At 44.2% G+C, this 13,644-nt stretch overlaps 1 protein-coding gene across 1 annotated transcript in view; it reads left to right on the top strand.

Moving 5' to 3' along the window:
- Positions 1-420: 420 nt before the first annotated feature.
- Positions 421-13,644, top strand: part of CHSY3 (chondroitin sulfate synthase 3) — a 285,943-nt gene continuing 272,719 nt past the window's right edge. The window contains exons 1-2 of the mRNA XM_014608608.3: positions 421-1,724; positions 5,772-6,055. Of these exons, the coding sequence (XP_014464094.1) occupies positions 1,109-1,724; positions 5,772-6,055 (900 nt within the window). The 5' untranslated portion in view covers positions 421-1,108. The remainder of the gene's footprint in view (positions 1,725-5,771; positions 6,056-13,644) is intronic.

The raw sequence follows: 13,644 nt of genomic DNA, 5'->3' as shown, positions 1-13,644 counted from the left end.
CTGCTTTAGCGCTTTCCTACCCTCCTGGCAAGGAAGTTTTTTTCCCCTCCTATCCAACTTCAACTTCCCTTGCTACAGCTTGAATGAGGCTGGCGTCGGTTGCTTAACAGTTCATGCGGATAATGAAAGTCTTTGTCTTTGGGCTGTGCAATTCATTAATAAACGAGCTTTTGTTGGGTCTGGATGAGCTTTGAAAAAGCAACCAGGAAGAAGCAACCAGCTTCAGCCTCGTGCAACTCGAATGGGTCATGCAAGCCACACGCAGAGAGAGAGCGAGCCAGGTTTTTTGGCTGCTGGTCTAAGTACACAGGCAGGCGCGGTTCTTGGAGTGGATGTGCTATCTTTTATTAAAGAGCAGTTGGGGGGGAGGGGGGGGGAGTTGTTGGCAAGCTTTCGGGCGCAGTCAGGCAGAGAGAAGTCTTTGCTGGTCTAAGCCTCCAAAGAAAGAGAGAAGAAGACAAGGCGGCAGGAGGGGGGTACATTTTGCTGGCTGAAAAGTTAGGAGCTGCTCGGAGCCAGGGGGCAGCTCCCTTCCGAGGAGGGGCCGGACTAGCAGCGCTTCGTCCCGGCTGCCTTTCCTCGTGAGGAGGAACCGGGCCACCGCCGCTCCGAGGCAGAGCAAAGCCCCCTCCGCGTCCCCCGCCTACCGCTCCGCAGCGGCCCCGGCCCCGGCCCCGGCCGGTGCCCCCCGCCGCCTGCCTCAGGTGCGGGAGGACGGGGCTGAGCACGGCGGGTGCAGGGAGGAAAAAAATCGTTTCCTTCCGGAGAGGCGGCTCGGGCGGGGACTGTGCCTGCCTGCCTGCCTCCCTCCTCCCCTCCCCTCCCCTCCCCTCCCGTCCCTGCGGCTCGGCCCGCCGGGGTCCCAGCAGCGGCGGGAGCCGCAGCCGCCTGCGGGGTGAGGCGCGGGATGAGCGGCGCGGGGGCGGCGGAGCGGTGGGAGGGGCGGGGAGGGACCAGGCAGCGGCAGCGGCGACAAGGTGCCAGCGGCGCGGCCGGGGCTCCTCGCGGCTAAGTTTCCCTGCCCGCAGCAGCAGCAGCAGCAGGAGGAGGAGAAGGAGGGAGCAGCAGCCGGGACAGGAGCAGGGCGGCTCCCCGGCCCGGCCGCAGCATGGCAGCGCGGTCCCGCAGCCCGTGGCTCAGCGTGGCGCTGGGGCTGGTGCTGGGCTTCACCGCCGCCTCCTGGCTCGTGGCCCCGCGGGTGGCCGAGCTGAGCGAGAGGAGGCGACGCGGCTCCAGCCTCTGCTCCTACTACGGCCGCGCGCGGCTGAGGAGCAGCCCCTGGGAGGAGGGCACGGTGGCGGCGGCGCCCGCGCCCGCGGCTTGGGAAGGGGCCGGCGCGGAGGAGGAGGAGGAGGAGGACGGCGGGGAGCGGCCCGGCGGTGGCGGCGGCAGCCACAACGGCAGCGGCGACGGGGGCGGCCCGGCGGGGTGCTCGCAGCCCCGCGGCTTCCTCTACGTGGGGGTGATGACGGCGCAGAAGTACCTGGCGGGCCGGGCCGTGGCGGCGCAGCGCACCTGGGCGCGCTCCATCCCGGGCCGCGTGGAGTTCTTCTCCAGCCAGGGCTCGGCCGCGCCCCCGCGCCTGCCCGTCGTGGCCCTGCCCGGCGTGGACGACTCCTACCCGCCGCAGAAGAAGTCCTTTATGATGCTCAAGTACATGCACGACCGCTACCTGGACAAGTACGAGTGGTTCATGCGGGCGGACGACGACGTGTACATCAAAGGTGAGGGGCGCCTTGCCTCCCCTCTCCTGGGAGGGAGGGGGAAGATCCACACACCCCTGCCTTGCCCCTGATGGAGGAGGGAGTCCTAGCGAAGCCGGGCTGCAAGGGACCCCTTGGATCTTACATGCTGTCTTAAATCTTCTACCATTTGTTGCATGTGCCACAATTAGAAAGGGAAAAAAACCCAACCCGGTATAAATGGCAGAAACTGCCTCCTTCTAACTGTCTGATAAATAAGCAATGTAAAGCAAGAGTTGCTTGCACTGAATGAATGAGCTCATAGGAAATGAGGGTTGGAAGGGACCCCAGGAGATGGTCTCCTCTGACACCTCTGCTCAAACTAGGACCAACCCCAACTAGATCAGCCCATTATGTCTTATTTTATCTTTAAATCTACACATTGCTACATTTTCCACACACGGACAAAATTAGAAGGGGGAAAAAAGGTCAAAATTGGAAAAGGAAAAAAGGTTACAAGTGACAGAAAGTGCTTCCTTCCATGATCTGATAAAGTGTTAAGCAAGGCAAAGCAAGAGTTGCTTGCACTGAATGGGCTCATAGGAAATGACAGCTGGACGGGGCCTCAGGAGATCATTTCATCCAACACCTCTGCTCAAAACAGGACCAGCCCCAACTAGATCAGCACATTATACCATATCTTATCTTAAATCTACGATTTGTTGCATTTTCCACACTCCCACAAAATGAGAAGGAAAAACCCCCAGTATAAATAACAGAAAATACCTCCTTCGACAGTCTGATAAAGTGTTAAGCAAGGCAAAGTAAGAGTTGCTTGCACTGAATGGGCTCATAGGAAATGAGGGTTGGAAGGGACCTCAGGAGATCATCTTCTGTGACACCCCTGCTCCAAGCACGACCAGCCCCAACTAAAGCTAAAGCTTTGTTGAGCAGGGGTCTTAAAAACTTCCAAGGATGGAGAGTCTACCACCTCTCTGGGTAATCTGGTCCAGTGTTTTACTACCGTCCTGGTGAGAAAATTCTTCCCAATATCTAACCTAAACTACCCTTGCTGCAGCTTGAGGCAGTTGCTCCTCATTCTGTCATCTCTCACCACTAAGAACAGTCAAGCTCCATCCTCTTTTGAACTCCCCAAACCATCCCGGACAGTCACACCGCTGCTTGCTGCAGTTCCCCTCTGCCAAGTTCCCTCTGCAAGCGTGGCCCTTTCCTGGCTCACAGCCGAGGCCTACTGTGTCCCCAAGCCCATTGCACAGAGAGGATGGAAGGGAGAGTGAGCTGGGCATGAGCAGCACCCCCCCCCTCCACTGGCAGCCTCTAGGGAGCTGTGATTCAGAGGCTGAGAGACACCTCTTGCTACCGAGGCTGGAGCATTTCCTCCCAGTGACCTTCACCTCTGGCTGCAGGGTCCTTAGCTGGGAAGAGGGAGGGCTGGAGGTGTTGCAGAGCCCTGGAGCATGCCTGCTTGGGGGTGGGGATACGAGGTCCCTTGACTGTGGGTGTGAGCCCCAGAGATCACTCTTCAGTGGCAGGTCAGAGAGAGGGAGAGAGAGAGAGAAGCACTGCTGTACAATTCCCAGGTCTGTGGGGGTCTGCTGTGCCTCTCTCTCTCTGACCTGCTGTGAAGCAGCCTTGGAGATTTAGTGAGGACATCCCTCCACTTCCTCTAGCTTCACCATCCAGCCTCATCCAAAGAGGGAGTGGGGGGCAGTGTTGAGAGCAGACTTCAACTACCTGAAGGGGGGGTCCAATGGGGATGGAGCTAGACTGTTCTCAGTAGTGGCAGATGTCAGAACAAGGAGCAATGGTCTCCAGTTGTAGCAAGGTTGGATGTTAGGAAAAACTTTTCCACTAGGAGGGTGGTGAAGCACTGGAACAAGTTACCTGGAGAGGTGGGAGGCAGACAAGGTTCCTTGGGTGAATTTGATATCTTTTACTAGAGAGGTGGTGGAATCTCCATCCTTGGAGGTTTTTAAGGCCCAGCTCGATAAAGCCCTGGCTGGGATGGCCCTGCTTTGAGCAGGGGTTGGACTAGATGACCTCCTGAGGTCCCTTCCAACCCTCATTTTCTATGATTCTGTAAGAAATAGCCAAGTGTGTCTGTCTCTGGCCTCCAAGGTGCTGCGGCTTTAAGGCCATTCCCCCTGTTCCCAAGTTTGGCTCTCCTGGTGGTTAGAAGCAGTGTGTATTTATTTGCGCAAGCTACTGTGGCTGGAGCTGGAATCAAGAGATACAGGGAAGGGAGTTGGCTGCCCCAAAGCTTTTAGTGATATTAGTATGCAGGAACTGAGGCTTTTCTCTTGGAAATCAATAATTTTGATTGCGGTAAACGCAGCTAGGAGGATGTGCTGGAAATTATACTTAAGGGTCAACCAATTCCTCTGTCTCAAATAGGCATTTTATTTAGTTTTTTTTCAGAGGGTGTACTGTGAGCCTCTGAGGGTTCACAAACTCCCTTGAAGAGGTTTTCTTGCTGCAGTCTGGTTTCTGATTTTTGGTCGAAGGAAAGAACCCTGCCAAACTCTGCCGCTTGTAGAGTTTAGGATGGACACTAGGGGAGAGGTTAACACCAGGCTTGTGGGAATTCAGTTATGCTTTTTTCAGTGTAGTGCATTTCTGCTTCTCGCGTGGCTCAGCTGTGCAGCCTAAGGGTGGCAGTCCGTTATCATCTTACCCCTTTGCATCTGAGTACTGCTGCTCACAAAGCACACGCTAGAGCCCTGGCACGTTTAGTCACAGCAACATATAGTAATCAGCCAGATTTTCAAGATTTTAATTTTAGCTTCCTCACTCTTTTTAAACATTGTTACAACTTATCGGTTGGTCCATGCAGGCAGGGAACTTGGTACTGTCTCCTTTATCATAGCAAAGGCTTCCTTTCAAGCTGTTGTCATGGTCTGCAAGGTATCTCTGAAAAACACTAGCATGTTTTTATTCAAGATTAACTGTGCCACTGGAAAATGGCCTTTTGCTATCTTCCTTTTTCAAAATACACGAGCACATGAATATTTTGATGATAAAGAATGATTGCCATCAATAGATTATGAATATTATCAGTGCAATGGTTTTACTTGCAGTGAGTACTAAAGATATGAGAAACAGCAACTTGCCTTTTTGAGGCATCTTATTATATACCTATTAATTTTTGTCATTTGGTTTGCTTTTAAAATGGTCTGATGGACTAATTTGCTTCCTTAAAAATAATCCAATTGTCCATGTGTGTATATTTAGTTATAGTAATATAGAAAATAAACCTGACAGGGTTTTTTTATACTCTATAATGTGGAAGTGAGCTCTCTCTCTCTCTATATATATATTAAAATGTTCAATAGCAAACTATTCAAAAATAGTGAAGAAGGGGTCCAATGGAAAAGTTTATATAGACTTAACTCTTGCTGTGTGGCTGTCTCTCAGAGCAGGTGACTGAATTCTGGTGTTTGAAGTATAAAAGAATTTTCTACAGGCACAGCTAAATTAATGACTGACATTGATCTCAGACTTTTGGGAAATGAAGCCACAATTTCAATTTCTGGCATTTTATTTCAGTTAGGGTGATATTATGAAAAAAATCATTTAGCCTTGTTAATTTACTGAGATGTGGGGTCAAATCACAATTTCTAAATTCTTCTCCCTCACCTCACCTTTGAAGATGGTTTACAAAAGCAGAGCGATAATGGCAGAACATCCTAGCTGAGGCATAATTCTTGCTGGCAAGTGAGCATCAATATAGTTTTTGCCATTTTGTCCCATTTCTGTGAATGAAATAAGCTATTTTGGAAAAGTGACGCAGATAAGTATACACCAAAGCTTTTGGCTATATAAAATGTCAAGTAATGTCAAGCTAGGGGTATGACATATATTTTAATATACCTTATGTTATAAATTTTGTGTAAATGTGGTTTAAAGCATATTTAGTTGTGTACTGGGGCACAAAGAACTATATTAGACCCTTATAGAAACTGATTTCAAAGCAGCTTCTTTCATTTAAAAACTATTTGGCTTGTGGAAAATTAGGTATCTATTAGAACAGATGAAAAGAGAATGTTCTTTTTTTTTCCTTCTCCTTAGGGGAAAAATTGGAGGAGTTTCTTCGGTCACTAAACAGTAGTAAGCCTCTTTATTTGGGGCAAACTGGACTGGGAAACATTGAAGAACTTGGAAAACTGGGGCTTGAGCCTGGAGAGAATTTCTGCATGGGAGGGCCCGGAATGATCTTTAGTCGAGAAGTTCTCAGGAGAATGGTGCCACACATAGGTGAATGCCTTCAAGAGATGTACACCACACATGAGGATGTGGAAGTGGGCCGATGTGTCCGTCGGTTTGGTGGAACCCAATGCGTTTGGTCATATGAGGTAAGAAGCGATAGATAAACCTCCATGGCTTTCATGTGCAGATTTCTACAGCAGAGCATAATTTAAACCAAGCAGATGCACCTATTCTCTTTCCCTTTATTTTGAAAGCATGTGTATGAGAATATACATTTCTCACAATAAAAAGAGAAGAAAGCATTCATAGAGGACCACAGGAAAACTTTCTGGTATATTTCCACCCATATATATTGCATGTTTTCAGGTAACAGACTACTGGACCTTATATCAGTAGGAAGATGTATCATAGGTCTGCCATATAATTCTTGATTAAAACACTGTATTTAAGGTTTACATATTTGAAGACACATCTGTTATGCAAACTATAACTGTAGAAAAACTACATACTGAGATTGTACTTACTTTTTGCTGATTATGCATAATATTTTGGATAATCACAAACATTATATTCTTCTGCAACCCAGATTTTTTAAGTATGTCGTACATTTAGAATGGGATAGTATTTGTTATTTTCTTAATGATTCAGGTATGCTTTTAACAAAGAGCTGTTTGTTGTCTGAGAAAGCAGAAGTAAATTAGTGTTTGATTAAAAATAAATTATGATCATGAATACAAGCAACATAATAAGTCTCAGGAAATTTGTTACTATCTGAGGAGCAAACAATTTCAACTATTTGATCAGGATTTTAAGTGCCATTAGTATCCTAACACTTTGGGTACAGTGCTGACACTGTGTTACAAAAACTCTTGTTTGTACAGCTTCTTCACTGGAGATGGTGTGGGGTAGTAAGGTTATACTTGTAGGTAAAAATAGACTATACGCTGACAGAAAGGGTAAGGGTGATAGTTGATACAATGAATATGATTTTAGTTATTTTGACTGGTTCTTTTACTATTAATAATATGCTTGCCCTTGTGGCACTACCTCATTAAACAGGGAAAAGATCATTTAAATAGGCCACTGAAAGGGGTTCTATGCCATTAAAGACAAAAACTCAGCAAAATAATTGGTTTTGTGTGTCATTGTTTTTCAGAAAGGTCCAGGAAAAGGTGGTAGACATTCTCAAAACTGATTTGAAAGACTACATTTGATACAAATATGAATGAAAGTATTTCTTAAGCATTTTAAAACTTCTCTCTACTAAAATATTACTTACATGTAGTGGGAGTCTTGTATTTAACCACACTATTAATAAATGTTTTGGAGATATTTTTTTAATGACAAGGCATAACATTACAGTAGTTGAATAGAGAAAATGATGTGCGTCACACAGATGACTTTGAAAATTTTGATAGGACTATCTAAATACCTCTTTAAACACATACTTAATTGTTAGCTTGTGTTTCTGCAGTCTTATCTTCTTGGGCTGTAAGCAGGCAAGGTACTACTGAAGTCAGTAGAGCAGTGGTTCTCAATTTTATTAGACTCAAGGCACCCTACAGAAAATGCCAGCTTCCAGGTGTTACTCATTTCTTGACGACAAAAAAATGATGAGAGTAATTCTTTTGTTATGAGGAATTTGGAAAGACCACAACAGTTTAGAATATTTTTAATGCTATGCATTCCTGTTTGCACACCTAAGAGTGCTAATGTTGTACAATACCCTTAGAGGATCTTGCAGCACTCTGTTTGAGGGTGACTGAAGTAAAGCTTTACGGAAGCAAGAGAGTTGGGTTGTCTATACATATTAGAATGCAGGATGGCGTCCTGAGCTCTACCATGATCTAATCAGAAGTTGTTTCCTTTCAGTTCATTCCTTGTCATCTTGGGTATTTATTTTGAAAGTAACTGGAAAATTAGAAGTACCTTTAGGGCCCATAACACTAGTCTTTTTGGTTACAGTTTATTTTGTTATTGGACCCCTGGCACCATTGGGTGAATGGATTAATGCTATAATTAAGGTTAATTTAGTTTCCTTTCTGCATTTAGTTCTGCATGGGCACAGAAGCAGACCTACTTGGGTTTCAGTGTTAGAGTCTTAAACTGCAAGGTCTTTGGCCTAGGAACCATGAGTTTTTATAGCATCCAGAATAATGGGGTCATCTGTCCTGACTACAGCTTTTGGGAGCTAGTGCCATATCAAATAAAGAATAGAAAACTAGATGTTGGATGCCACACTGCTACCTGGTCAATTTTAAGACTGTCCTGATATTAGAAGATTCCTAAATGTCACTTCACGTACTTTAAAAACCTTTAAAATAGATGTACAATTAAAACAAACTTTTTGAGAGAGATTACATCAGTTGTATATTATTAAGCTTACTAATACTACAGGTATACGGGAAGGAAGTAAAATAAGTAAAACGCAAACAAAAACAAAGCCACGTAGCAAATCAAAATGCAGTCACTTTCAGATAAAATCTATTCAGACCTAATATGCCTATACTTCTATTTAGAGGTGCTATGAAGCAGGCTTCAACTTTACAAGATCCATTTTTCTCTTTCCATTTTAAAGATTTGCTTAATGTGATGACTTCAAATATAATCTTAAACCTTAAAAATGAAGCATTTAGAATCTGTCAATACATTGAACTTGACTGAGTGAATAAGTCTTGCGACATTGTACAGCTTTGCGATGAAGTGGAACCAGAGCCATAATGCACCAATTTCAGCAAAGTGATATATATTCTGATAGGCCAAAGGATCCTTTGGTTAACTATGTGCTTTGGAATAGTTTCAATCTTTAGTATGTAGCAGTTTGTTAAAGACATCCTATTTAATAATGTTCCTGCACTGACAGCACCATTGAATGTACTTGTATTAGGCTATCCTGTGAGGGGACTTTATGTAAATGGATTGAATTGCTTTACCCCTTAGCATGCTTTTTCTTAACAGCAGTAGAGCGACAACACACACCTTGCTTCACACATCTCAAGGAAGATTTTGGTCTTTCATACATGTATGCAACTCCAGGAGTAGGCAGTTCATACCCAACTTGCCTTTAAGAAAACCTGTTGTGCTTTGCTTGTGAGATTTGTGATGAATATTTCTTGGACCAAGTTTCAGATTTCTCTATGGAATGTCATTGTTCTGTAGGTTTTGCACATTTTGACATCCATCTACAATCCATCAGTGTAAATTGGGAGCAAGTCCATTGAAATTGATGGAAGTAAATTGGTATATGTCAGAGCAGAATTATGTCTTTTTCATTTTATTGTGAATTGGAATCTGTGCATCATATATAGAGTACCATTTATAGTTTGCACAATTAGCTTTATGAAACAGGTGTTCTTAGTTCACTGTACTGTAGCTTTCTTTTCAGTTTCTGCTTGGGAAGTGGGTTACGTATGTTTTGGTACCAGTTCTCAGGCCCCTTCAGTAAATGCCCTTGGGAATCTGTTAAACCTTCTAATATTTTTTTTCATCTAAAACAAATACACTACTGCAAAAAATTATTGTGACAGATTGACTTTTTGTGATGAAAAAGGCTTTAAAAATCATTTCTATCCTATTAATAATGTTTCTGATCATTCGTGTTAGCTGATCATGAAAAAAATGTTTTGACAAATTTTGACAGTTTTGACAAATATTCTGATGACCCAATATTAAAATAATTTGTAATGTCAAATCATTTGTAATGTAACAGACCTGTCATAATTGGGTGATGCTGTTTTTTTTTTTCTATTGGCATTAAAAATCATAGTTGTTTAAAAAATTGAGATTAAAATGCAGAAACCCCCACAGGCTCCAGTTATTCCCTTTTTTAAAATGAAAGTTAAGAGTAGCTATGTTTTTAATGCTTCATAATTCCCTAAACTTTTATGTCCAGAAAGGTTTATGTTATTGAAGTAGTTAAAACAATTTAATGTTGTGTTTTTGGTTTACTATTTCAGTGTGACTATACTGGAGGTTTGCATAGGTAAAGTAATCTGATTACTTGGTGTTCTCTTTTCAAACTATGGTGCTTGTTTGTAAATTTTTTTTTAAAGTTGAGTATAAAAAACATAGTGTGATATTGTAAAAGCACAAAGTAAAAAGCAGGCCTTAAGCTATTCTGGCAGCTAGCTCCAGCAGCAGTTGGGCAACAGCGGAGTGTAAATGCTGGGTATCGGATAAGAAAGAGATGGAAAAGGGTGTTTTAGGAACTAAAAAGGGAGAAGTGGGGAAGATGGAAAGAAATATTAAGTATCAAAAAGTTCTATTTGGGTTAGTCAAAGCAATGATTCTAACATTAAGCTTTCCATTTCTTTATTTGGTGGAGAAGTAGGACTAGAAGGGATCTCCATAGGTCATCTAGGCCAAGCCCCCGCCTGATGCAGGATCATCCCTATCCAAGTTATCCTATACAAATTCACAGTCTAACATTTTAATAAACCCTGATACAACACAAGACCTTAACCTGTTAAATGTAAAGCAGGGAGACCATGGCAGCTATGTCCTGTCACTCCAGTGACATATTATGGTCCTTATGAGCTGCTCTCTCCCTCTTTAAAATAAATGCCTCAGATTTTTCATCTCAAAGATAGCATCTCTCTTTTTTTTTTTTTTTACAACTTTATGTATGTACCCTAGGGAATGTGAAGTGGGATGTGTAGCATAATACACAATACAGGTTTCCCTTGCTCAGGTTTCCTGTGCTTTATGAGGGTTCTGTATGTGCGAATTCGCTCTTATGTGATGACCCTTTTTATACCAAAAATTCATTATATGCAAGGTAAATTCATTCTTATGCGATCAGTGTGATGGAAACCTGCAGTCGACTGCTTTGTGCGGTGCATTGTGAGAGTGATGCACACCAAAATATAGTCTCCTGTGTGGATGTGTGCTCCTGGCTTGTTGTCTGTGACACGTGTTTCTGTAGCTGCCATCCCCATTATGGTAACATTCACCATTACCCTGTGCTTGTGTGTACTGTCTGCTGTTGGTGAGTACCAAAATTGTCTTGTAAAAGTGGTAGAAATGGGTCTGGGGGTCAGTACAGTTGGGGTCCTGGAACGTATCCCTATTTGTTACATTGTAAAGTGGGTTCCCTTTATGTGAATTTGAGTTATGCGCTGTTTTCCAGGAATGCACATACAGCATAAACCGAGGGAAACCTATAGTAGGATAGTCACAGGCATATTCAGTGAAGGCTGTTCTGTGGGGTTAGAGTTTGGATTTATTGTGGATTTTAAGGCTGCCTGCTAACTGGATGCCCCACCTTGTTCTCGTGACTAACTGGTCCTTTCTTAAAGGAAAAAAATGCCTTGTGTGTTTGCATGCTTCTTCAGACATAGGAATTCTCATTTAGTTGACCTATGTGAGTATGTTGAAATGTAAAACGTAAGTGATGATGAAGGAAGGGGTTAGGGGAATCTGGGAGTAACATTTTAACAGCCAATGTGAGATGAAGTTGGGTAGCTTTATTTCAGGATATTTTATTCTAGGAGATGAATATTTATGCTTTTACTGAACTTTTGTAGAAGGTAATCTTAATGCTTTCATAGCTTGATGGTTTTTAAGATCTTTCTTCAGACATTAGTCTATTGACGACAAATAACAGAAAGTTTTTGCTTGAAAAATAATCTAGTCGTGAATTACCAAAACATCAGAATAAGCATCTGAAAGCACTTCTAAGCCGATTTAAGAATAATAATAATAATAATAATAATTTGGTCTTTTTTTTTTAAAGTTGAGCAATTGCAAATGGTCTTTGTGTGGCTTGTTTATTCTTGGCGTTGTTTTCCAAATAAATTTCCCTGTGGCTTAATATTTTTCATGTTTGTACTCGGCTTATAGACGGATCTTTGTTAGAAATGTACAAGTTCTTGAAGCATCATTATAAAGATAGTATAGCTGAGGTCACACTTCTTTTAATGTCCAGAGCAGAAGAGCACATGATCAGTGTCTGTAAAACCATAGTGCTCTATAGGACGTTATTTAAGGTTCTTGTGATACACAGACTGCTGTACTAAAATTTATAACTATCAGGGGATCCCTCTTTACATTGGCTGTTGCCGTTTATCATGAAAAAGTTTTGACTTCTAAGAATAGCTTTTGCAGAAAAGAATTTTGGGGTGGGAGGTGGGAAAGTACTATTAGTGGCTGGTGCAGGGGTGGGCAAAGTGGTGGATCCGGCTAGCAGCTGGACTTCATTTCCTAGCAGCCCCTGCCTTCATTTCTTTGACTGGTTTCCATGGAGACCCCAGGAGAAGCAGAGATATGACAGCACAGGGCCAGGGTCTCTGTGGAGACTAGCCCAAGCAGCGCTGCCAGGGTGGGTGGCTGGGTGGGGAGCTGCGTTGGGGCCAGGATATTGTAGCAGTGATTACAAATAATGGGACCTAAAACATGTATACCTAATTTTCACATGGAAAGCAAGATATTTGAATGGATATTAATTTTGTTCATGTAAAAAAAAAAAATACATGGGATAACTGTGTGTAAGTGAGGAGGAATTTATATGAGGAATAAACTCTCAAAAAGTCCTAACTCCTGTTCATGGTTTATGGGAATTTTCTAAAACTAGACAAGTATATTGGGTGTTCAGAAGACTGATTTTTTTATGGTTATTACTGCAAAGCAGTGTTCTATTTTAGCATCTTTTAAAGTGTGTAAAATGTTTTAATAAAATTTACCAGTCTGAAAGAAAGAAAGAAAGGAGTTAGTACTATGTGACCAATTATCTCTCTTCAGTGCACAGTTTAATCTGGCGGTCCTGTTTGTTTCACAATTTTTATTTTACTAATTGCATTCCTCCTTGAAAGCCTTGCTGTCTAATAGGAAAGATAATTTTAGCTCTTTCCATTTATGTGCAACACTGTGGCTAAGTACAGGCAGTCAAAAAGCCCGAGGCAGAATCGATTCCATCTTCGCAGGTTTCTCTAAGCTGTGTAGTTTGAGCTGATAATGAAGTGAACTGATGTTCAGTTCTCAATTGGGAAAGGCAAGCAGGGGCCTGTGCCTACCCAGGCCACAAGGTTGGGGCACTAGACTATGTCTTCCAGCCTGCCCCTGTGGGGGCAAAGAGTCCCCCTCCTGGTCCTGGCCACCCAAGCCAGGTGTCTGGCTACAGGGAGAGCCCTATGCCTCTCCCCAAGTCATCCTGGGATCCCCCTAGCCCTGATCTGCCTGGCTGGGGTGGAGGATAATTCCCACCCCCTGTAGGGCCAGCCCTCAATGACACTCAGGGGAGAGGGAGAAAGAAGTCCCCCCCCCCTACTGGGACCTGCCCCCAAGCCTGGCATCTGCCCATGTGGGGGGAGCCCCACACCAGGCTAGGCCAACATGAGTCACTGACATGCAGGTGGGAAGGGAAACAGCCAAACCCTGGTCTCAGGCCTCCAAGCTAGGGTCTTCTCATCTGGGGGGGGTGGCTCTTCCCCCCCCATCTGGGTCAGTTCCATAAAAAGAAGGATAGTGCTCTGCTGCCCAGCACAAGCCCCTTGTGCTATCTGGCACATCTTGCTGGCTGCTGCTGATGCTGGGATCTGGTGGGATGTGCTGGGTGGCACTTGCAGGGGAAACTGTCCTGGACCATAGCCTCCACCAGCTGGGAAGACCTCAGCTTGGGGGGGGGGGGAATGTTACGAGGATGAGGGCTTCATTCCCTTGTTTCTCGTGCACAGTAGTGATTCATGCTGGCCTGGCTGCATGGGGTGGGGGGAGGGAATTGCCCCCTGCAGCTTGGGCA

This window comes from Alligator mississippiensis, chromosome 3 (assembly GCF_030867095.1).
Source record: "Alligator mississippiensis isolate rAllMis1 chromosome 3, rAllMis1, whole genome shotgun sequence".
NCBI classification, from domain to species: domain Eukaryota; kingdom Metazoa; phylum Chordata; order Crocodylia; family Alligatoridae; genus Alligator; species Alligator mississippiensis.
Note: the sequence above shows the minus strand (reverse complement) of the source record. Positions and strands in the feature narration are given on the sequence as shown.